General features: G+C 42.7%; 2 protein-coding genes across 3 annotated transcripts in view; both read right to left on the reverse strand.

The window, feature by feature from the left end:
- The window catches only part of efhd2 (EF-hand domain family, member D2), a 54427-nt gene extending 29686 nt beyond the window's left edge, over positions 1-24741 (reverse strand). The window contains exons 1-4 of one of the 2 annotated variants that reach the window (XR_014595522.1): positions 24233-24741; positions 16287-16434; positions 16066-16200; positions 14710-15493 (exon numbers count right to left, since the gene is read on the reverse strand). Coding sequence is in view for 1 of the 2 variants with exons in the window: in XM_083976042.1 (XP_083832168.1) it covers positions 15362-15493; positions 16066-16200; positions 16287-16434; positions 24233-24525 (708 nt within the window). In the remaining variant the exon portion in view is untranslated. Of the gene's footprint in view, positions 1-14616; positions 15494-16065; positions 16201-16286; positions 16435-24232 lie in introns of those variants that run through there. The other variant, XM_083976042.1, reaches the window with a different exon arrangement.
- On the reverse strand, positions 408-5210 carry LOC310988888 (protein FAM107B; the record flags this gene model as incomplete). Its single annotated transcript, XM_083975692.1, has 4 exons — positions 408-527; positions 1715-1862; positions 3310-3412; positions 5114-5210. The coding sequence occupies 4 exons, from the start codon at positions 5208-5210 to the stop codon at positions 408-410; spliced, it is 468 nt and encodes a 155-aa protein (XP_083831818.1).
- Positions 24742-25071: the final 330 nt, after the last annotated feature.

The following is a 25071-nucleotide window of genomic DNA, read 5'->3' on the forward strand; positions in this document are numbered from 1 at the left end:
TGATGTCAGTTTGCCTTCAGCTACCAGCTAGCTGCAAGTATTATCATGACAGCAGTATGTTGTGTTCAAGGTAGCATCAGTGTTTTTTGAAGTCCCACTCTGGCATTTGAATAGTAAATGTCAGTATTTTAATAAGAAGTAAATGATAAAATTATTTTTGACATAGTTTCACAATAATGACTTCAACAAGTCAAAGGACATCAGGTATCCACAATATACAGTACTACTGATAGAACAACTACTATATGAAGCCAGATCACTTACAAATATTTGACTTACACAAAGCATCAGATGACATTAGTTTGTATAACTATAAAGCAGACTGTTTCCATAAGTATAGTAGCCAGCATTCCATCCATGTTGTCACCAGGGGCAGTAGATGTTCTGCTGGATTCTTCCCTCGTGTCTCAGAAATGTGCAGTCTTGTTCTGGATCACTGAGTGGATCTTTCTGAGGTTCTGTCGGACTCTGACAAACTCCATCAGCTGGGCCTCCTCTCGGACCTTCTCCTCTTGTTCCTTCTCCTTCTGACAAGAGAGAAGACCACAAAGATCTTTACTTCATGACTAGGGCAAGAGTGAGACGTATGGGAATTAACACTGTGTATATTATGTTTTTTTTAGACACAAAGTCACGATCCACCATTTAAGGCAGGCTTTTTATATTGTTTGTTTGTTTTTCTATTTATTTATTTATTAAATACATTCCGAGCTGTTTCTCCATTTCGCCATTATTTTCATTTTAATATCCTATATTTTATATATTTATATATCCTTTTTTTTCTGTATCTATTTTACCTCAACTTTAATTTGGTGTTTTACTCGCTTTTAGCCTTTTTTTTTTTTTTTTTTACCAAATTATTAATATCCTACCATTCATCTCTGGCTTTATTGTTTTTATTCTAACTGTGGCTATTTAGTATTTTATTTATTGTTATGAGACTTGATTGTTGCTCTCCAGACTTAAAGGGACATCGAGGAGTTTCTCCATCGGCAGAACGAAAAATTCCGCGACAATAAAAAAGTCTCATATTAATGTGGATGAATCTACGTTACCACTTGTTAATGGGCCATTTTCGATAAATATATGGTTTTGTCTCTATGGTTATTTTGTTATTATTAGTGGTGGTGGAAATGCTGGGCGAGCCGACCAGCGTTTCTTTACTTTCGGTTTCGTGGCGAGTCATGAGAATAACGCCGCCGAATCGCCGTTTATGGTGGGAACTACGACGGTATGTGATCGTCTTCCAACCTCTGACTTTAATTCTTGATGAATGAAAACATGAGTCTGTCTTGCGCCGGTCAAAGAATTTCACGGTGCGGAGGCTCATAAATGTAGTGTGAAAACACTTCGCTTTTCCAAAACTCCTCGTTGTCCCTTTAAGTGTTTCTTGACGACACAGTCTGTAACAGATGAAAAATGTGACCACCTAAAACTCCTATTTTGGCATGGTGGGGTTTCATGTCAGGCTGTATCGTCATCCTTGTGGACAGGGAGAGGACCAACCATGGAGCTGCTGTGACCAGATGGTGGTGAAGTCAGCCTGTGCTAAAGTAGATCTGAAACCTGCCTCACTCTGAACACAGCTCATACTGTTGATTGGTGTTGAGGGACAGGGAAGGCAGTCCAGCAAGTGTCCATCTGAATAACAAGACCACATGAAGAGTTTCTGCCATTGTTAATAACCTTATAGTCTTGAAATAAAATCTATTACCTCATGTTGTTTCTGCTGACGTCTCAGCAGCACGTCCTCCAGAGGAGTCCGGCTCTGTCCCTCCTCCTCCTGGTCACTCTGCACCCTCTTCCTCCTCTCCAGGACCTGCTGAAGTTCAGATCTGCTGCTCAGAGCCAGACCCCTTAGTCCGTAGAGGAAGAGAAGAGACAGCTGGAGTTAGACTGAGTAGCAAAGTCACAAGACAGGTGGTTTAAGAATGTACAGCAGTGTAGAGATTTGTCGAAGCTGAAATGACTGGAAGAGCTTCACCCCACTCAGCCCAATTGCTCCCTTACACTAATCACGTATTGTATCTACTGCTGAATATGCCTCTGTGATTACATTACATATTATCTAAATGGTTCCTTGTGTCTTCAGCTGACACAGTAACAGCTAAACTTTAAATATGAATATTTAAATGTTCATATCTCCAACTCATTTTATCTACCAACATAATTTACCCTTACATTGCTGTCATTTTATAATACAGATTTTTATTTGGAATGTGTTTGGTCTCAGCGTTACTAAGGAAACCTGCACATAGGCCACGACTGTACATCTTCTGTACATCAGCACAGAACTACTAGACTCTTTATACAATGGACTATAAAGAGATGAGTGGTTGATTTTGACACAATCTTGAACACAAGGATAAACAGATCAGATCTGGGGGATCAAAGGTCAAGGGTGCAGTGACTTCACAAAACACAATTGGGCCCTTATATAATATGTCCATAACACCTTTGGGGGAATTTTTTTCAGATCAACTTCTAGTTGGACTTGAGAAAAAACTTAAATTGTTAAAGGTCAAAGTCACTATGACCTCACAAAAATACAGTTTTGGCCTTGTGAATGTTTCTGTAATGACTTGAGAGAATTTCTTCAAATATGGTAGAAAAGTTCACCTGAACTTGAGGATGATTTGATAAAATTTTGGTTGCTAAAGGTCAAAGGTCAAGGCCACAATGGCCTCAGAAAACCTTTTAGGCATTTTTCTTTCAATTATGACCAAATGTCACCAGCTGGTTGGTATTCTGGATGATGCTGGTTAAAGAAGAATGAGTGTTGCAAGCAGACAACTGCAAGGTGGTGAGTCTAATTTCTAAGTAATATTGTATTGTATATTGTAAACATAAGGTTTGACAGTAGATTTGTGTTTGTTTTGTTGAAAACCTTTCCTGCTACAGTATGAACTTTGTAAACTGTCAGGACACAGATCCTGAGCTTTCACTGGTGCTCTGTTTGCTATCAGGACAAGCCAGTGGTGGAGCCAGGTAACATATCACTTTACACTGCTTCAGGTTTCCATGGCCTGAAGGACTGCAGCAGCATGGAGAGAAGGTGTATGATTGCAACTTTGTAAGAGAAAGAGACTCTCATGTATTCTTAATGAGAGCTGCTTCAGAGGAGAATGACAGGAGAGAGGAATTAGATGCATTTTGACGATGGACACCGAAGCAAATTAATTCCCACAAAATGCTGAATTTAATGTCCTCATCTCACAAAAGAATAACGTCTGTAATGACTCCACATGAGAGGTTACCCATCCATAATTTAGAAAGGATGAGAGCAGTTAGTTGCTGTATGGTACCTACCTCTTATGGGCCAGTATCAGTTCCTTGTGAAGCTCATTGTGAGTCCTCAAGCTCTTGATGGGGTTTGAATGACCTGAACAGGCCTCAGCTCGGACTCCATTATCTGAGTAAGGTATCACATCAAAAACATCAGTACACCACGGAACACTTCATACGTAGGGATCCAATCTGAGTCCAGCTTCTAATCTAAATCTGGATTTAATTTTTCTTTTTCTTTTTTTTTTATGATCAATTTTTGACACTTTGTGTTCAAGTATGAATAGAAAAAACAATGGCAGCTGTATCCGATTTAATTGTTCTTATTGGTTTGACAGAAAAATAAAATTGCATATCACTCAGCACACAAACAAAACAAATTTCAATTATTAGGTGTCCAGTGATCATTATTATTGTAATTTGTGGACTAATTACCAACATGAAGTGTGTTCATAACTAATAATCCTACTGAGCTGAGAGCTCTGTGACCTTCATTAACTCAGTTTGCTCTTCACTGAACTGCACACTGGAAATAATATCTAATCCACCTTCTCTTCAGTGAATATCAATATCAACAAAACATTTTTTAAAACATGTATTCAAACATAGGACTTGTATGGAAGAGGATTAGGGCTGCTGTTTTTTTTTTTTGGGGGGGGGGTTGGAGAAAAAAAATCTCCAGAGCTCCAGAGACTTTTTCTTTTTAACACACAAAAAAAAGTCAGAATTCTGAGGAAAAAGTCAGAACTCACTTTTTTTCCTTACAGAATCCCTAATCCTCTTCCGTAGTTTTTGTCATCCTCTGTGCATTTGAAATTTAGCGCTTTGTTAGCAATCCCTATATACCTTTTGCAAATATCCAATCAGCCAATCATATGGGAGCAGCGCAAAAGAAAAAAATCTGCAAAAGCTTTTGAGAGCAGAGGAGGAATGTTAGTGTGATGTTCCTAATGAAGCGATCAGAGAGTGGATGCCAGTCTGTGTTGATGTCTGTCATGCAGAAAGTGTGAATTAAAGATTCCGTACAGGATTTGTTGGCCACAGACTGACATTTCATTAACCAGGAACCAGGTCAAACTCATCTCAGATGATGATGATGATGATGATGAAGAGTTTGACCTAGAGGAGGTGGCTCATGAATATAACTGCTTCAACTGCTGGGATCTTAAAGGTACATTGTGTAAGAATTACTCCCATCTAGCGGTGCGGTTGTAGATCGCAAGCAACTCAGTCGTATTTTTCATGCTGCATTCACGTGAAATCGGTTAGATGGCAGACGGACGACAGCCGCTGCAGGTAACGGCATAAACAAGCCTCTATGTAAACAAGTGGCCCATCAGCACGAGGCAAAACAAAACATGTGACAATATGTTGTCATGGCGATGTTGTATTGTTTACCTGACCCACGTTTTACCGGCTTTCTCTTGACTTCTGTGACTAAAATGACATCTGGTTTGTTACCGACCGGGCCTTCTGCCCGACTGCACCTCACAGTCCTCACTGCGTTACCACGGTGACTTTTTACAGACGCCACCTGGACCTGAGCCGACAGCTCCGGTGTCTCCGCTGAGTTTCCGTGGTTTCCTACCGTCACGCTGCCACTGAACGTAAAAACATGGAGACACCACATGGCAGCAGCACCGAGCTTACCCGCTCCATGGAGATATGAATGATATGAACGGCTCATTCAGAGCTGAAAAGAACACTTCACTTTGTTGATGGGGGGGTTACTGATTAATGAAAAACAGACTTTTGAACGTAATAACCGATTTTCGTGAATAGATAACGGGAGAACTTACACAATGTCCCTTTAAAGTGTTGAACTGACCTTTTCTGTGACTGCTGCCCTGTGGATGAGTGTTGTTCAGCTGGATCTTCCTCTGTGTGTGAGTGCTGTTGCCGGGTAACGAACCACTGATGGACATGATGGCCTAGAGTTGAGCTGACTCAGTGGGACGGGGGTGGGATGGTGTGGACAGAAGGAGCTTCTCTGACGTTTGGTGGATGGAGGCAGCTGATGAGCTAACATGGAGCTGCTGCTGCTGCTGCTGCTGCTGCTGCTGCTGCTGCTGGACAGCTGCTGAGAGAGAGACAGAGACAGCGCTCAGCCTTCTCTCCTGTCAGGTTCCTAACACTAAGACAAGACACTGGGACACAATGTCTTAGTGTTACGTATCTTTCATTCCCTGTGTTCCTGTTTTATTTTGAAGTCTTACTCCTATCTTCCTGTTAAGTTTTCCTGCCCGTTTGATTACTAATGTGTTTCACCTATCTTGATTGCACCTGTGTCTTCCCTTGTGTATTTAGCCTCAGTGTGTCCCTTTGTCTTTGTCTGATTGCCGTCATTTCTCCCCATGTCCTGCCCTGTGGGCCAGTGTTTCCCCCTGCTAGTTTTGTGAGTAAATTAAACTCTTTTGTGTGATCGAAACTGCTCTTATAGGATGACAGTGTCATGGTGGTTCAAACCTCAGGAACTTGCACTAAGAAACCTTAAAGGAATAGTTCACTCAAAATTGAAATTTCACTCATTATCTACTCCCCCTCATGTGGACTAAGGGCTGGGAGAAGTTTCAGAGTCCTCCGTGGCTTCTCTGAGTTACAGGGGGTCTCGGCGTAGCAGTGCATGTCCATATAACGGTAACTAACAAATGGATACCAACTGTCTTCGTAACAAAAAGACACACCAAAAAACATCCAAATACCTCCATGCTGCTCGTTTGTAATGTCCGTCTTGTATTAAAGCCCCGAAATGCGAAATTGTTCCCAAAAAAATGAAATAAGTCTATATTTCAAGCTTGTTTGTAACGGAAGCTCCTCTTCCTGGTCCGTCCAAATCTCGCGAGATTGCGCCGGCGTCAGTAATCGCACTGACGCCGGCGCAAATACAAACTCTGAAACTTCTCCCAGCCCTTAGTCAACATGCAATTTGAATTTTAGGTGAACTATTCTTTTAAGGGGAACTTAAGAGGCATGTTTCAATTGCAGGAAACAGGATAAATCTAGTGTTCAGCCTCCGACCTCAACCTCCAAAAACTGTCCCCGGTCCAGCGGTAGCACTTTTCAAAGGTTGAGGAACTTCAGGGGGTGTGGTCTGCGGTGCTGAACATTCCTGAGCCTGGTCCAGTGCTCACTGCGTTTTATTTCACCCACTATCTTTAAAAGGCCACAGCTGGTAAACTGTTGTTTTTCAGAGATTCGGTGTCAGAACTGATTGTGTAGTTCCTTTACTGTACCTCCACTAGTTCTACATATACTGTATCAGCCTGACTTGAATGATCTTCCTGGGAGTGGAAACACGGTCCACAATAGGCCAAAGGAACCTTTGAGTTCACAAGAAGCTTCACAATATCTGTGTCAGTGAGCAGCTTCACATGAACGTGATTCACCAGAGAGCAGGTAAAGACACAGAGACAGAGATTCAGTCAAAACGACCATGGAGCTCACTGAACAGCAGAGGATGGAGGACAGACCTGGGGTCAGGTTACATCAATGTAGAAACTGTGAGAGTCTGGCTACATGACAGGAATTCAACTATGGAGATGAAGAACACAGTATGAATCTCCAAGGAGAATTGAAGCTGCTCTCTTGGTTTGTCTTTGATAATATTATGAATATCTACTACGGTATATTTATAATGAATGAATGGTTCACTCTAAAAAAAAAAAAAACACTGCACAGCTCAATAATATCCTGATCAATGAGCATGAGATTACACAGCAGAATGTAGAGACAGCAGAGTCCTACCTGAGTGGTCCTGGTCCGTCATGAGGCTGCTGTCAGACAACATTAGCCATCGTGTGGAGCAGACACACACTGATACTACTGATACTACAGAGTATCAGTGTGTGTCAGAGTAGTGTTACCTGAGAGGCCTCAGTGTGGCACTCTCTCTGACCAACAGGACACACACCAACAAGAGCTGTCACCTGCTCTATGACTTATGCAACTTTTATGATGTCACTGGTCAACTCTCAAAACACACCAGCCTTCTGTAAATATCAAATCCATCACAGTTATGCATTCACTTCTCTGTTCTTTACTGTGTGTTACCTCATTTGAGCATTTGAGAGGATGTTGTGGAGATGTTTTCAGCTCAGGGCTGGGACCACATAGAGCCTCTAACAGAGGCCCCCCCAGCCCTCCCCTCTGGCATGCCCGCTCATGCCCATCTCCGCTCAGGCAGTTGCTGTACGGCCCACTTCCCTTCTGACAACCAACTTACAACAAAAACAAACAAAGCACTATACATCATCACCTACCTAGTTTTTAATGCACCACACGCACTCTGCTTTTAATGCCCTACACAAACACACACAAACAAATGAAAAGAAGAGGAGGAAAAAGAAAGGAGAAAAGGGAAAGAAAAGGAAAGGAAAAAAGGATAAAAATAAATAAATAAATAAAAATAAAAAAAAGAAGAAAAAACAAAACAAAAACAAAACCTTCCCATCTAAGCAGGGAGGCGGGCTGCTGCTGCTGGTGCTCTGGGGTGGCTGGGTGCGGTGGGGCGGGGTATTGCTGGGGGGAGGTGGGGATGGGGGACCACGGGCCAATGCCCCGCTGTTCAAATTGATTTTCTAATTAGTAATTTTTATTATTTGTATTCTATTTTATTATCATTACCTACTTTATCATTTATTCATATTCCATTTATTTATCTTTCTCCCCATCCAAAATTTGATTCTATTTTACTTTTTTTTTTTTCACCTCCGCTCCCAAACCGCTCCTGTACCTTTGGTTCCTACCTCTCCCCTACACTGTAGAATAATCGCTGTTACTATTATTATTATTTTTTACTTTTTCCTGTTGTTCTGTTTGTTTGTTTGCTCGCTTGGTTTTGTCGTTATCGCTGTTGAGTTATTGCTGTCACAATTGTCATTTATTTGTTTTCTATTATTTATTTATTTATTTTTTTCATTTATGTTTTCAATCTTTGTTTTCGCTTTTTTCCTCTACCCCAATAGTATTATTATGACCAAAGTCACTATTATTATCCACTAAGTCTCTTTTTCACCATTATTATGATCACCATTTATAGAATATATCATAACTGACTTACACAAACACACACACACGCACACGCACACACACACACACACACACACACACACACACACACACACACACACCTAATTTCACATTTTATGTCATTGTAAGTCATCAATGCATGTTCACTGTATTGTCTGTTTTGTTTTTTCCACAATAAAAAAAATAATAATAACAGAGGGGGGCTGTGGGGTGGGAGAATGGTGAAGAATCCAAGGTTTTTGATCTCAGCCAATAGTTGATTGTTGATTAATACGGCAACAACAGAGCAGTTCTTAAATAGAGCAACTGTAGTCATTACAGAGACCCAGAGTCAGATGCAACCTGATGTATTTAAAGGCTGTAAAACCAGTGTCCCCCATATGGGACATATGCAGAACAATCACAGAGCCACCACTGCACTGAGGGAATATAGCTGGTCATATTATGTCAAATTAAACAGCAGAAGCTGGGCTACAGCGTGTAAAAACAATGTTTATATGACCCAAACACAGCCCAAACACTACTCAAACACACAACTAAACATCAAACTTCATGAAGCACCTCTGTGTGGACCCAGTCGCCACATTTCTGGCTCCTATCCTACTGTACATTATGCAAAACACATCAGCTACCGCTCATGTGAAAGAGCCGCTACAAAGATTGGAACGATACAGCAGCCGCGGCTACACAGAAGCTACACAGAAGCTAGCAGGCAGCAGCACGGCAGAGAGAGAAGAGAAAACCAGCAAAGTCCAGCAAACACAGACACTGCTTGGCCAAAACATGGTTGTACATTTCCTCTTACCTTTGCTTGAACTTTGACCGGTGTTACATCTAAAACGGCCCGGACCATGGATGTAGAGTGCCGAAGTGGAAGCAGGAAGTAACGGCCCCATGGGTCCTCAATTCGAAAAAAGGCTCCGTAGAAATGAACGGGACTCCAAGATTTATTTCGTGATCCGTTTGAATTGTGCCATGACAAAAAAATATGTCCTCTACCTGTTTAAAACATCATCACATTGTAAAATAAAATTCAGAAGAATCCGTAACCAGAAAGACTACAGGTCGCGTAGGTGACGTCACACACCAAATGCCGCCCTTTCCCGTGTCAGTTGGTGACGTATTTTTTGTGGGACACCAGATCTGTAGTCCGCAGAGCGTCGTCACACAAAATACATTCTTCTGTTGCCGTTTTACGATAAACTGCTGATTTCTCGGCATGAAACGTGATGTTTTAAACAGGTAGAGGACATATTTTTTTTGTCATGGTACAATTCAAACGGATCACGAAATAAATCTTGGAGTCCCGTTCATTTCTATGGAGCCTTTTTTTCGAATTGAGGACCCATGAGGCCGTTACTTCCTGCTTCCGCGTTGGCACTCTATTATGGTCCGGACTGGCTTTAGGAGCTGCGGAACCTTTACGAGCGCGGGCACACAACAGCCTGCGCGTGGATTCTGCTGATTCTGATTGGCTCATGAGAAGACTTCTTATTCTGATTGGCTGCCAGTGCTGTCAATCACATCAACGTGGGTCTAGCCTCATTCGGTTCGAATGAGTTGTCAATCACTCGAATCAACCAATCCGCTGCAGAGATAGAGCCTGGCGCAAATGCAGCCAAATAAGCTGCTCTCAGTGCAGATTTACACAGAGGGACACAGAGGGCCTGGAAAGTAGTTGTTATTTAGTCCCGGTTGATTCTTTTTCAGTTAGTTTATGCAAATTGTGTGAAAATAAAGATTAAACAATGGTTTATAGTAGCAGGTGGTTCCAAGCTGTGCCAAAAATGGACATTTTGGAAAGTTCGCCCGAATATTTTGTAGTAAAATCTCAATAATTTTGTCCTGCTTCAATTAATCAGAATCAACCACTGCAGAGACAATGTTCATATGTTGTACAATGATTTTATAGAGGGTTTGAGCTTGGATAGCATTATTCTAAAGGACACTCATCAATTCTTTTTAGGCAAATATTAATTTTATTTAATTTTTACTGTGTGTCATCTTCATTTACTCTTCACCAGTAACACATATACTGAAATTTACACATCTGAGCAATTCCTCAATTTTTTCCCTTTACTATGACACCAAAAGTATTCAAATAGACGTTGTGGTTGCAGAGATATACTAATTTTATTATGGATATGCAATTTTCGAGAAAAGGCCTAAAAAATAGGCTTGAAGCAGTAATTATTATCATAATAGGTATGACCTATATATAATAGGTATAATATGTTATTAGAATAAACAATGATAATGATAATAATGTAAGTAAATATAAGTTATTACAATTGTCATTAGTACAATTGTAATTATTAGACAGTATTTCATTTTGTATGTAGCCAGTTGAGTGTGTGAAAGCAGCAGCTGTGTCACAGCTCCACCTAGTGGAACCAGCACCACTGTCAGTGAGCTGACATCACCTGTGACTCCAGTCTTCTATGTCCTATGATGAAGTCATGGATGGGAAACATATGCTTCTGGTTGTAAATTGGCCATTTATTGCGATTTAAGTGTGACATGTGAATGTGATGGGTCAGTGTCCGAGCTGACAACCAGGCTCTGGCATCTGGAAATCTACACAGAGGCCAAGGCTATAATACGTTTAGCCTATGTATGCATATTGATTCATTTATTAGTTTGGCCTCTTTGTGTAGTTAACAAATATTCAGGGTTCAGGGCCCTAAAATAAAATGCAATGGATTTTTTTTAAATGTTAATTTTGCCTCTCTAACTGACTCACATTTCTGTGGAAGTCACAGTCACTGTGAAAGCACACTCAGGAAATGCATTTGTTGTCACCACACACTGCGGTCTTTGGGTAGGACAAGTGTAAAAACCAAGGGCGGTTAAACTTTACACTATAAAACCAAAATAAATAACTATAGGTTACATTGTAACTGTGGTTTTGAGCGATAGTCTCAGTGCAGCAGACCGGAGGGTGAAATGCCACTGACGCCGCCGTGACTGGGAGAGAGGGCTAGGTGGCGCAACATGCCAACACGTAAATTCAAAACATAAACATGATTTGCAGTCTGCAAAAAAAAGATTTTTAATGTGAATACTCTGGCTGTACTGTTGTTGGTGAGTTCATCATGTTATATGAACATTATTCCTGAGTCTCTGTGACATATTAGGAGGATTTTACGGCCAGTTGCTTTAGATTTCTTACATATTGTACCTTTAACTTAGATTTCTCTCTAGGAACTTTGCTGTCATTCAACTTCTCTCACTAGTTGTTAGCTAAATCTATGTCAAGCTTCTCAGTATGCTCTACTGTTTACAAATGACAGAGTCGGCTGCCTCCTTCCTTCGATAAAACTCTAACTCTGACCATTTGTTCTGCTCACAAGATTTATTTGTAACTTGTAACCCACAAACCCATCTAATTATGATTCATACAATTAAACTATCACTGGACAGGTATGTACATTTACATACCTGTACATCTGAGTGTATTCTTCTACAGTAAATAATTGCTCAGTCTTTGTCTTTAGTTTGTGTGTTTGGTGATTTTGTCGGACATTGTTATGATTATAAAATCATGATTTGACCAGTTGTTCAGACCTATAGGCTTTGATCTCACTTTGACACTGAACAATAAGACAATGATGAGACAACCTTCTGCGACAAAAGGATACATTTTTATTGAAAATTAAAATAAAGATGTATTAGAACATTTCCTCATTTGTTATCAGCATACAAGACAATACAAACGCCAGTACTAACACAAAAAAAAGGGAATGAAATGAAAAATACAGAAGGGAAACGTAGTTCAACCCTCTTTGATCATGTTGTATAGAGAAGAGGCTGCACACACTCCCTCCAGCTCACAGTGAAGTTTTCACATTCAACACACTTCACAGTTGAGTTTCTGAAGATCAGCAGTGAGCGAGGACACAGCAACAAGGAGAAGCTCCATTCATGACAACAGTGAAGATGATGGAGCATACCAACCAGCCAGCTTACTGAATGTCTGCATCCCATCATCTACTCCCTCTCCATTCACTTGTGTTGCTGTGGAGTGAACAGCTCCACTGAACTGGACTTAATGACAGTAGTCTAAACATTTGGCACTTTAAAAATAAGGACATGAAGGAATGAATCAGTAGAAGAACACATGGACTCCACTGTGTGCACACTGAAGTTGCTGTTCTCTGTCAATGAGGCTTAATGGGACGTCGACCTTGGAAATAAATACCTCCACCTCCACTACAACACAGTGCTGGTATCACGAGGGACAAGATGTGACGGTGAAGGGTTTGCATATAGAAACAGGGCTCAACAACAACTACACAACACCAATGGTGTTTGTTTTGAACACTGGCACTGAGAGTCTGCATCAACACAACTCAACACTACGATCCAAAATGTGACAGTGTTTAGTTACAACAGGAAATGACTGGGGACAGATCGTACTCTACAAATATAAAAACACATTATAGATCTGACTAAATCACAACTGCATTTCATACCGTCAGGAAATCTTTGTTCGGTTGCTCATGAGGAAGGTTTGGGCTGTGACCGGGGTGCTGGGACGTCCTGGAGTGGACGGACGCTGCAGGATCAGTAACTTGCATATCATTTTATACAGTATCCAAAAGTTCCTCAACAGCAAAGCATTTAGATAGAAAAATCTCTTATAAAAAGAATTTATATTGTTGTGTGCCATGATACAAAAACTAAAGTCATCAGATTAAGACTGGACATGTTGAGTGATAATCCTGAAGATGTAATCTTATTTAAAAGAAGTCAGATCATGGTGTCGTATGACAGTGTTTCACTTCTCAGGGGTTTTCTTGTAGAATTTTATACCGGAAACAACAATTTGAAACAATTTAATCATTACAACACATTAAACACTCAGTAGTATTTACTTTTCACTCCCACACATGCATTTAATACAGCTCTGTATATTTGTAAATTTAAAATTTGTAATCAAACTGACGCAGTGGCCGTGTGAAGGAACTAGTGAGCCGCGCTGGACGAGTGGTGTTGGACTGGAAGTAAAGTGAGGAGGAAAGAGAAGGAGCGGCTGCTGAGAACGGTGAGGTCACGTTACGTCGCCAGGTTACATCACAATCACTTCAACCAAGTGATGAGTTTATAGGTGTTTGAACAGATAAAACAACTAAAGGCCAACAGGTTTAAGGTCCCATCATGTGCGGCTGTTGGATTATATTCCAAATGAACTACGGCCTGTCTAATCTCTGGTGTGTTAATACTTGTACTGTCGACCAAATAATCTTCAGGATTAACACAAAGTCTCAAAGACGATGTTGAAATAAAGTCAACAATTGGCATAAAGTGAAGTCTACTATCTACTGATTAACACACTAACATCAAATGACCAGTAAGTGCAAAATGTGCAAATCCCTTAGCTAAAAAGATTTACCTGATTACAGAGAATACACAGGCCCCAGCAGCTGGTCTCACTAACTAGCCAGGGCCCACAGGGAATGAGCGGTTTAGCATTCAAGGCTGGTTTGAATTCAGGAAGGAGGATTTCACATTAGTCACATTAGTTAGACTGTGAGAGAGGAGCAGGGGGGTGGAGGGGTGGGGGGGGGGGCTAAAAGCAGTGGAAGCTGTGGTTTAGTTGCTGGAATGGCACGGTGCCGTAGTGATCCTGCAGGTTCATCAGGTCAGAGAATGAGAACGCGGTGTGTGTGGCGCAGAGTGGCTGTTGTTTCCATCAGGTCTAAACCAAATGACTGTGAAATCCTGTTGAACCAGGAAGTAGCTTGTGGTTAGAGACAGTCACATCTCAGCAGTGAGGCTGGTGAATAAAACTAGAGCTGATGGGGAAAACCACCAGAGTTTGACAGGACAGACACTTGTTAAAGGGATAGTTCACCCAAAATTCAAATTTCACTCATTATCTACTCACCCTCATGTCAACTAAGAGCTGTGAGAATTTTCAGACTCCTCCGTTCCTTCTCTGGGTTACGGGGGGTGGGGGGGGGTCCGCAGACTGCTCGTCTGTAATGTCCCTCTGGTATTGAAGCCCCGACATGAGAAATTGTTCCGCCGGTCAGTGCAAATCACGCGAGATTTGCACTGACACAGGAAGAGCAGTGAACTGAGACACTGGGAGCTTCCGCTACAAACAAGCTTAAAATATAGACTTATTTAATTTTTTTCGGAACAATTTCTCATGTCGGGGCTTCAATACAAGAGGGACATTACAGACGAGCACTATGGAGCTATTTGGATGTTTTTTGGTGTGTCTTTTTGGATGAAGAAAGTTGGTATCCATTGACAACCATTATATGGACAAATACTGCTGCGTGGACCCCCCCCGTAACTCTGAACGGAGGACTCTGAAAATTCTCACAGCTCTTAATCGACATGAGGGTGAGTAGATAATGAGTGAAATTTGAATTTTGGGTGAACTATCCCTTTAATATAAGAAGCTAATGTTAAAGCTGTCAGTGGACACCCACTGACCTGTCAGCTCAACATGTACAGCACCACTCAACACACACGGATCATGTGACTGTGACATATGAGCCCTGGAATCAATCAAGTCAATTGAATGTGGGTCGAACACCGTCGCCAGGTCAAGGCAATACGTGCATTTATCACAACAGCCGGCTGCAACAGTGTGTGTGTGTGTGTGTGTATGTGTGTGTGTTTGTGTGAGATAATGAAATATGAATGGAGAAGGGGGTGGGGGGGGGGCAGGGTGTGTGATTCCTGCTGTGCCAGCACAGGGGCCACACAGCTGATTTGGGGGTAAAAACTGTAGTGGTCATCTGTTAATGTAGCTCAGTATTTTCTAGCTTGTATTTGGATGTTTGAAGGTGTGACTGAGCTACATTAACAGATGATGGTACATATTTTTTAGCGATTATCTGCATAAGCATGGGCAGTGGTGATTTTTCATAGCGTATCTAGTCGACTGCATCGTAGACTAGTCATCAGCATGTCTGGGATGTTGGGGCCTGTGGCTGACTCACGTCTACCACTGTCATACACAGAGCGTTGACAAACTAACAGCATTAGTACAGCACAGAGAGTGAGGGTCCTGAGGGGAGAGAGGTAGTCACTTGAAGGCCGACTGCAGGTCTTTGAACGCGGCTCGTCTCTGTTTCTGCTCCTCGGCCTGCTTCTTCTTCTCCTCCTGCTCCTGGCGGATCTCGGCCTCGAACCGGTTGGACTCGTTGATGGCCTGGACCTGGAAGCACACAGCGGTCAGGTGGTGGAGCCAAGAACTGAGACGCACAACTGAATCCCAAAGAGCTGTTGTCAGTGGAGGATAATCTGTTTTTGTAGCTACAACACTGAGAGTCAGGGCTTGAAGCGAGCAAAGAACATTCCCCACCCCCCTGACCTGAAACTGAATTTGTGATTGATGCTATGTGTATGAATACAGGTAGAAAAAACTAAAATGCACTAAAAAAGCATAGCAGCCTAGTGGTATTATTTTCATTATTGTTATTATCATTATCATTATTACAGATAATGAAAGGCATAAAGCAAAGAAATTGCCAAATGCTATAAATATTCATATTGTCCTCTTCTCAAACACTCAGCCCACAGCACTGACTGTCATAAAACAGAGAATTCAAAAACACTTGATAGGGCAGCACATGCCAAAGGCAAGGCAAGAAAGGAGAAAATAGACACACTTCACTCTTTGAATTGCTTCACATCACTAGTGATGTGTGTCATCACTAAAAATGTGTGTATTTTTGTCCTTCTTTGCCTTGTAAATCTGGGACGTGTACACGTTCAGATTTGACTTACTTTAGCTTCAAAGAAGGTCTTGGCTCCTTTGACTCCCTCTGTGGCGACATCGATCTCAGAGAGGCGAGCGAGGACACAGAGGCCACTGTCCTCAGACAGCTCTCCTGCTGCTGCCTTCCTGAAGATCAGCAGGAACTGAGGAGGACAGGAAGAGCAGAGACACATGGATGAAGACAGAGTCTCTGACTGAAGTGAGCTGGCTCTGTCCCGTCTCCCCTCACCTCTCTGAAGCTCAGCATGTTGTCCAGGTCCTCGTCCACCTCCTTGATCATGTTCTTCAGGCCCAGGTGAGTCTGTGGAGCGCCCAGCTTCTCCATCATCAGCTTCAGCTCCATCAGGTCGATGTAGTTGTCCTTACCAGCGTCATACCTGAACACAGGTGTTTCATTACATGGGAAGAAAAGGAAAATCCATATCTTCCACCAGGTGTAGCTGCAGTAGGCAGCCTGTTAAACAATGAATAACAGTTGTGCGCTTGGTTTTTGCATTTCACTGTACTGTTTTTAACCCTGGTTTTATCTTTGTATGCAACAATTAAACATTTCCACTCCCACTAAACAAATGTTAAAGGGATAGTTCAACATTTTGGCAAATTATTTGTCGGTGCAAGCTATTTTTAGAACGGCGGAGCAGAGCCGCGAGCTGCTCATAGCTACACTACGGAGGATAATGGGATTTCTTGGTTTCCCTCATCAAACTCATCAAATACACAATCCAACAACTCCAAAACGCTCTGGTGGACAAGTTGTGACCTGCACATTCACCACGCTATGAGATAATAACACAACGTTACCACACAGAGTTGTTTTAGAGGGAAATACACTTGAGCTTGACTGCTTGATGAAAAACTGCCCTCGACGGGAACGCGCATCAGCGGTTTTGCATGAATTTCCCTCTAAAACAATTCTGTCTGGCAACGTTGTGTTATTATCTCATAGCGTGGTGAATGTGCAGGTCACAACTTGTCCACCAGAGCGTTGTGGAGTTGTTGGATTGTGTATTTGATGAGTTTGATGAGAGAAACCAAGAAATCCCATTAGCCTCCGTAGCGTAGCTCTAAGCAGCTCGCGGGCGGCTCTGCTCCGCCGTTCTAAAAATAGCTTGCACTGACAAATAAAGGTAACGAACCACTACTATAGGGATTATGGCAATGGGCCAATTTGCCAAAATGTTGAACTATCCCTTTAAGAACCCAACATGAATCTGTTGGCTCTGCTGACCAATGTGGACGACTTCCTGCAGCTCCTACAGGGCTGAGGAAGAGATACCAGCTACTATCAGGTCTACTGATCAAGTCACATCTCATCCTCCAGGTTTAGTGGAAGGGAGGCCAAGTGGAGTAGAATAATAACACATAACAATAAAAAGTAACCAGTGTAGAAAAAACAAGATAGAAGGAGACTGAGTTGTTGAGATATAATGAGATACAGAATAAAAGTATGTTCTGTGGATGAGTTAAGTTATGTTTTCATAGATTTTCTTCCTTCCTGGAGAATCTGTGCAGAAGATTCTGCATAAACAGTGTCACAGCTCTTGTCAATCAGATTTATTTGTCTTTTTAATATTGAAAAGTGTCGTAACACAACACTTTTCAACTAACTGCGACCCTGGTGGCCGGAGAAACCTGAGAGGAAGCTTGTATATTTAAAGTAGAAATACATTAACCAGAATGCAGTGCTCACAGCGGCCCCCAGGCCCCTCCCTTCATGGGTACTTTCCAAAGGTCTTTGCCAGTGGTGGTGGTGTGTTTACGGAAGAAGAAGAAGAAGGGTTTGGAGTTTGTTTCCCAGGCCAGAGACCGTTTTAGCCGAGCGGCATTTGATCTCTCTGCCAAGGCTTTCATTCATTTACACCCAGTGTTTTCTCTCTGTGGCGTCCAGCACCATTGTATCACAGGCATCACAGCTGATTTAACAAGAGCTGCACAGCTGCTGCTGCTACAAAGCAGGACAGTGTGAGAGCACAGGCACACGGTCAGAAACCTCTGAGTTCATCTCTGAGAAACAGTGGTGGAGGAGGCAGTGAGAACTAACACCTTGTCTCCATGTGGACAATAGAGAGCCATTATTACATAGAAGCAACCGGTATCAGCATGCAGAGCTGGCTCAGGACAATATAACACTTGTTGAGATAAGTGAGGTTTACAGCCGATGGGAGTGAAGTGCTCCAGCTGGACAAAGAGCAGCACTGTGACTGGATGTTTGACAGACTGAGATACATGCAAATGCAGATCTGTTCATAAAGAATTGAACTGCTGTGTGCTGCTGTCAGACATCACCATTCATTGAATTACGATTGTAAAACTTATTGCATCACCAGATTCTTGCCAATCTCCAGCAGCTATATGCCCATAGCTGCCAGCACTTCCCATGATGCACCGAGGTCCTCTCTCCTCCTCTTCCTCTCCATCTGCACACAGCTTGCTCTCTCTGCAGTTGTGTTCCTCCTCGTCACTCCGTGATCTGCTCAATGCCATCTGCTACAGTTATTCTTATTACGCAATTGTGTTATTTTTACTCATAGCAGTTGTCATATTATTGTCTTTCTGTTTTAAAGGGATCAGGGTCCGACGTTAAGGTTTTTTCGTACTTGCCCTGTCGGGCAAGTACTTTTCAAATCTACTTGCCCCATCTAAATTCTTACTTGCCCTGCCTAGGTTTTTTTTTTCTGGTTGTGTGGTGCATACTTTCGCTCATGACTTATATCTTACTAAAATCCTTCCTGTTGACTATACACAACACTACACAACACTTCTTTCTTCAGAAAGCAGTATTTATTATTATCTATAATTGCATTTAAATGGCAATCATTGCAGACATGTAAAATTAACTGCTATTTCACATTATTTGACCAGTAGCAGTTACACCCTCCATGCCCTATCTGAACAGGTGAGCCACCTGTTTAATGCCCGATCACAGTTGAAATCTTGAACTGAAGGGCCTTTTAATGGCTAAAACATTAACCTGGACAACATTTTAACAGATAGCTGGCTCCTCCAATCAGATTTTATTCTTTTCATTGCATTCACATGCTGCAGTGGACAATTTAGCTTCAGTATTAATGCAGTATCTAAAAATATATATATATATATTAGAAAAGACCAATTTAAAAAATAATTTTGAATATGAAAATGTTCATGTCCATCTATATGCTCTCAATACTTGGTTGGGGCCATTTGACTTGAACTACTGGAAATAGCCTAGACTTTTCCATGTTACTCTAGTTTATTGAGTTGCCCCTGTAAAACTCAAGGATGTGGGACATTGAAACAACAGTGACAGGCAAACAGCCAATCATGTGTGTCAAACTCAATTTAGTTCAGGGGTAACAAACAGCACAATTTGATCTCAAGTAGGCCTAACCAGTAAAACAATATCATGATAGCCTATACATATATTTTAAAATTTCTATTTTTCCTCTGTTTTAGTACATTATTAAGATGTTTACAGTTAATGAACTATCCTTTTACAAAACATATTATGAACCACCTGAAATTTCTTGATAAAAATATGTGCAATTTAAAATTTTCACACTTGCTGAGGGCCGGATTGGACCCACTGTTGGGCCGGTTTTGGCCCGCGGGCCGCATGTTTCACACCCCTGGTTGTAGCGCCGTCTCCACGTGTGTTTATTGACAACAGGATTATAACCTAAAAAGGGCACGTTAGCTCGTCGGTATGGTAACTAAACGGTGCGTCTGCCCCGAGTCTGAAACAGCGGCGGCGTTAATGAAGCAGCGTCAGGCCGCTCACCGTCAGTGAAATGCTCGGTGAAATCGCCGATTACGGCGAGCCGCGAGCGACGTACCTATCTCACCTGGTAGAGCACCCGCTGCAGCGACCCAGTTCGATCCCACCTGACAGTGCCTTTGCTCCGCGTCAACCCCCCCTCTCCCCCCGTCTCTCTCCAGCTGTCCTTTCAAAATAAATGCATAAAAAGTCCGAAAATAAAAAATAATAAAATCTGAGTCGGTGCTTGCCCGACCGGGCAAGTCCGCGCAGGTTCTACCTGCCCGCCGGTAATTTTTACTTGCCCCGGGCAATCGGGCAACCGTTATTGTCGAACCCTGGGGATATTTTAACATTTTGGCAAATTCGTAATCCCTATAGTCATAGCAGTAGGTTCATTACCTTTAATTGTCGGTGCAAGCTGTTTTTTCGATTTGCGGGGCAGAGACGCGAGCTGCTCAGAGCTACGCTACGGAGGCTCATGGGATTTCTTGGTTTCCCTCATCAAACTCATCAAATACACAATCCAACAACTCCACAACGCTCTGGTGGACAAGTTGTGACCTGCACATTCACCACGCTATGAGATAATAACACAACGTTGCCAGACAGAGTTGTTTTAGAGGTAGCAGGAACATGTGTGTGATACATGTGAGTGATTTCAAAGGCAAGTAGTTCTGAGTATTTGCTTCATGTGTTGTAATGTTACATAATTATACGTTATTATCTCATAGCGTGGTGAATGTCAGGTCACAACTTGTCCACCAGAGCGTTTTGGAGTTGTTGGATTGTGTATTTAGTTTGATGAGGGAAACGTGGAAATTCCATTAGCCTCCGTTGCGTTAGCTAAGCAGCTCATGTCTCTGCTCCGCCGATTTAAAAGCAGCTTGAACCGACAATTACTGTAAAGGTAACGAACCTATTGCTATGACTATAGGGATTATGGCAACAGCCGAATTTGCCAAAATGTTGAAATATCCCTTTAAGAATGTGTTATTACTACACCCTGTCCTGTTCAAGGTTTCTACTTTCAATAAGAAGATTTTTCTGCCTCTGCTTCAACCTGATCTATGTGCAAAGATGTGCTAACATAGGTTTGGTCAGCAGAGGAAGGAACAGACAGGTGCTGCTTAGCGCTGAGAGAACAGCTGCAGTCATCTCTGCTCTCACTTCAGCCACAGGAAGCGTGCGCTCATCGTTGAGCATTTCCTACTTGGCAATGAGAGAGTTCATGTCCAGACAAGTAAATGACTTCCTGTATACTCGCTTTGTAGTCAATAGAGGGACTACTGATCGTTATCATGCAGTTATTGACTTTATTTACACACTCTGTTATCTGCACCTGTTCCCACAGAGAGCAGAAACAATCAGTATGAGTTGTTCAGTCATTGTCCTCCTCCAGTCTCTGAGCACAGGACCTTTTAATTCCATCTTTTTCCATCTTGCTCTCAGTGGTTGGCACCGGTCCAGGTCTATTTTAAAATATTTGTTTTCTAAAGAGACCTCGGTCAAAAACCAAGAGACAAGGCTTGATTTCACATGGAGGGAGGATGTTCATTTTCCTCCAGGGTTCTTGTTTTTATTACTCAAACCCAAGCAGCCCTCAAACTCACACCGTCTCTGTGCTGACTGGTCTGGTGCATAAAGGTGTGAAAACAACTGGAACTTCAAGCAAGCGGCACAACAGACGAAGTGAACAGTATGCGGGAAAAAAATCTTTGTCACATATTTCTAATGACAAAGCAGGAATTCAACAATTGTGTTCTTTTTCTTTTTAAATTTAAACTGGAATTATAATGAACATTTATCCATGCACACACTAGTATATTGATATTATACTGCAGTATAAATCAGAGTCGGTCAGGGATGAGTCCTTAAACCAGGAAATGACTTAGTACTCCTGGCTCCTTCATCCTGAAGTCAATGGGTTTTTAAAATAGTTTCTATTAGATGACATTTTCATTTAATCTTCGTTTTGATCTACAACATAAAATACATCAGTAAATCCCCCTGTTGTGATTTTTATGTCTCTTTAAAAAGGGTGATTGCTCACTAGAGTCTAAATGACACTCAACAGGTTGTTAGAAATGTTAGACCAAGTCTGAAACCCCCCCCCCCCCCCCCCCCCCAACCACTACTAACGTTGTAGGCTTTTGTAGAAAAGGTCAGAGATAAATCAAACTACAATTACAGGAAGCTCAGTAGTGCTGCGGTTGACGTCATGTGGCCATAGTGTAGTTCATTTATAGCCTTTGTGATTAGCCATTTATTTCTGGTGATTGTGAGTTTGTTTCATCTAAAATCCAGTTGGCTCTTTGCGGAGGGAACTAGAGCAATGGCAACATCTGGAGTTAGACGTCATCCCTGCTGCACTACTGGATCCAATCACACTGGAGCTCTGTGACTGGACAGGGTCACTTAGTGTTACACTGTGCAGTAAACACAGGCAGGCTAATCATCTCTAGACATGTATTGATTTGTTTAATTAGGGGGATACTTCCTTCAACACTCTTTTTGAATAACTGTAACTCACAAGATTAACGCTGAAACCATCCAGGTGTGATTGGGTCTGAACCGTTAGCAGGGGACCGTGCATAGAGTGACTGTACAAAGTAGTGCAGCTAAACCACCTGGACAGGCCTGGACATGCCAGGAAGCCCAAGAATCTGAGCAGAGCATCCATGGAAACAGCTCCAACTTTGCAGACGTGCAAAAACAAAACGTAAGTGTCAACCTGATTTAAAAGACGACATGCCTCAACAGAAGACCAGATGTAGCATCGTGGCTAGTAACCGTAACAGTAACTTCCTTTTTATCCTAATTTGTCCAGCTGAGTCAGACGGCTGGACTCTGTCAGGACTTCATACTGTAGGTCTCAGTAAAACACTATGTGAGAGGAAGTGGCCAGCAGGGATGTAATCAAGGCTCATTTCACCACACCTACCACCCACACTGACTGCTGCTGCTGCTGCTGCTGCTGCAGGCTTCATGGTAAACGCACACTGACCCTGAATTCCTGCCATTCAGCTGCTGAGCCTGACTCACTGTGCAGTCACACTGCAACCGGCCTCCATCGCCCCGGCAGCAGCACTCACTTCCTATCAGATTCACAAACGTGTGCACGACAAAGTGTGACCGTAAACATTTCCACAGCGCTGGATTAACCCGGTTAAATTCACACCTGCTGCAAATGTGAGTGAAACGCCTTCATGTAACTTGTTGCCAACAACATCCTGTATGGTATGTATCTGGCTATCAGCAGCACTACATCTGCCCCAGAGCACGTCCACTTCAAAGCACCTGAATGACATCCTCCAACTACTGACCAATCACATCACTGGGACCATGGAGTCCCTTCAGTCATTCCTACAGGATCCAAACTGGGACACACATACTGCATTTATAGCACTACGTATGCATAATAACCATTCCAGCTGTATTCTAATTACGGTACACAATATGCAGTGCGACCGTTTTTAGTTTTTTTTATTATGGTGTAGATTGAATTTTGCAGTAGGGAATTAACTTTTTATTCTGTCATGTTTAACATCTTCCTGATGCTTTATGAAAATGTGTCTCACCTGAAAACAGGAAGTAATGACTGAGTGACAATCCTTGTTTGATATGAGGAATGTGAACATTTTAGCTGTGTGAGCTGGTCTCTTTGCTGTGACCCAGGTTCAGGACAGGGCAATGAAATGTGTCTAACACTGTGTGCAGCTTCAACTTTTCCAAAAGCCAGCAACCCCAGGAATGTCACAGTTCGTGTATTCTTCTTCTTCCCAGCAGGTTAACCAGCACCAATAGCACAGTGAATACAACCACGTGTCCACATGCACAAGGTGACTCCAGAGACAGGGTCAGTGGATTTGAAACAAACTGTTTTCTCTGTTAACCTCAGACCACATCGGGTCCTGAACTGAGAACAATTCTCCACTCAATGAAAGGCTGCTGTTATCTCATTTCCTTGTCACTCACTTGCATAACTGTCCCCACCCTGCATTCCCTCCAGCTACACAAATCTGTGGTCTAACCGACTGCACAGCTGCAAACACTATTTTCTTTATTGATTAGTCTGTTTTCTTGGATCACTTATTAACCAGTTATCTCATAATGTCTGACAGCTCTCAACATCTGTTCCTGAGTCAGTCCTCACTTCCACATGCTGGTGTAACGTTACAGCTTCTGACCAATGGCCATCTCCTTCAATCAATACTACACTGTGTTAGTCTGTTGTAGCTACTTTGTTAATGGTGTTACACGAATGATAAAACATTATCACTTAATTTTGGCTCTTTTGTGACCTACATGAGCAACATGCCAGCTCAACTTCCTTATATGAGCAAACTTCCCTGACACAAGCAACTGACTCATCTCAGATTAGAAAGGGGAAGCAGTAGCCTGGAGCCATGTCTCTGAACCCACCCTGTCACACTCACATTTTGAACATCTTCTCCATGTCTTTGATCTGCTTTCGGGAGAACTCCTTGAACTCGGTGTAGGGGTTGAACACCTTCATGCTGGGCTGGCAGTGCTCCCCCTGCCCGTCGTTCAGCTCCCCCCGTCGGAGCAGCTTGGCTCCCAGCTCCGAGTCTGCGTTGGCCGTGCTGGCTTTCTCCTCCGGCTCCGAGCCGTTCTCCTCTCCGGCTGCGTCCACGGCGACGGCTTCCTCGGCTCCTTCTTCGATCTGCAGCCGACGGCTGAGTTTGGACGAGAGCTCATCTGTGGCCATTTTCACACAGGAGCAGGAGGCGTTGTTATCTAGCTAACGGTAACTTAACTGTCAGAGTCAGAGAGAGGAGGCTAACGGCTCGTTCCCGCTGTGTAGGAGCTGTGCTCGGGTATTTGTGCTAAATGAATGTAGACACCGTCTACGTGCTTATCTGACGTCCAGTACTAATTTCCAGGGCTCAGACTCCAGCTCTGATAAATGCCTCCACTCCAGGAAGTTGTGTAATGGCTCATTAGCTACGTAGCTCTCAGTGGCCGTCTGTCTCACGCTCTCACCACACCTTTTAAAGACGCAGACTGGCTCGTGCGGTCGTTGTCGTGGTTACGGGCGGCAGCGTCCAGCCCCGCCCACCCGTGCCTACTTCAGGACCATAATAGATCCATGTTCAGGACAGGTGGGGGTTTTGGTTGCTTGCCATGTTTATTTCGCCCCAGCCCAGCGTGCTGTTCCTGTCCACACTGTGGGACTGGGACTGGGACTGGGACCGCCGTGTAAACACAACCGTGTTCACAGTCAGGTTGTTTTCAAACCTTATGTCTCCCCTCT

This window comes from Trachurus trachurus, assembly GCF_905171665.1.
Source record: "Trachurus trachurus genome assembly, chromosome: 7".
Taxonomy (NCBI): domain Eukaryota; kingdom Metazoa; phylum Chordata; class Actinopteri; order Carangiformes; family Carangidae; genus Trachurus; species Trachurus trachurus.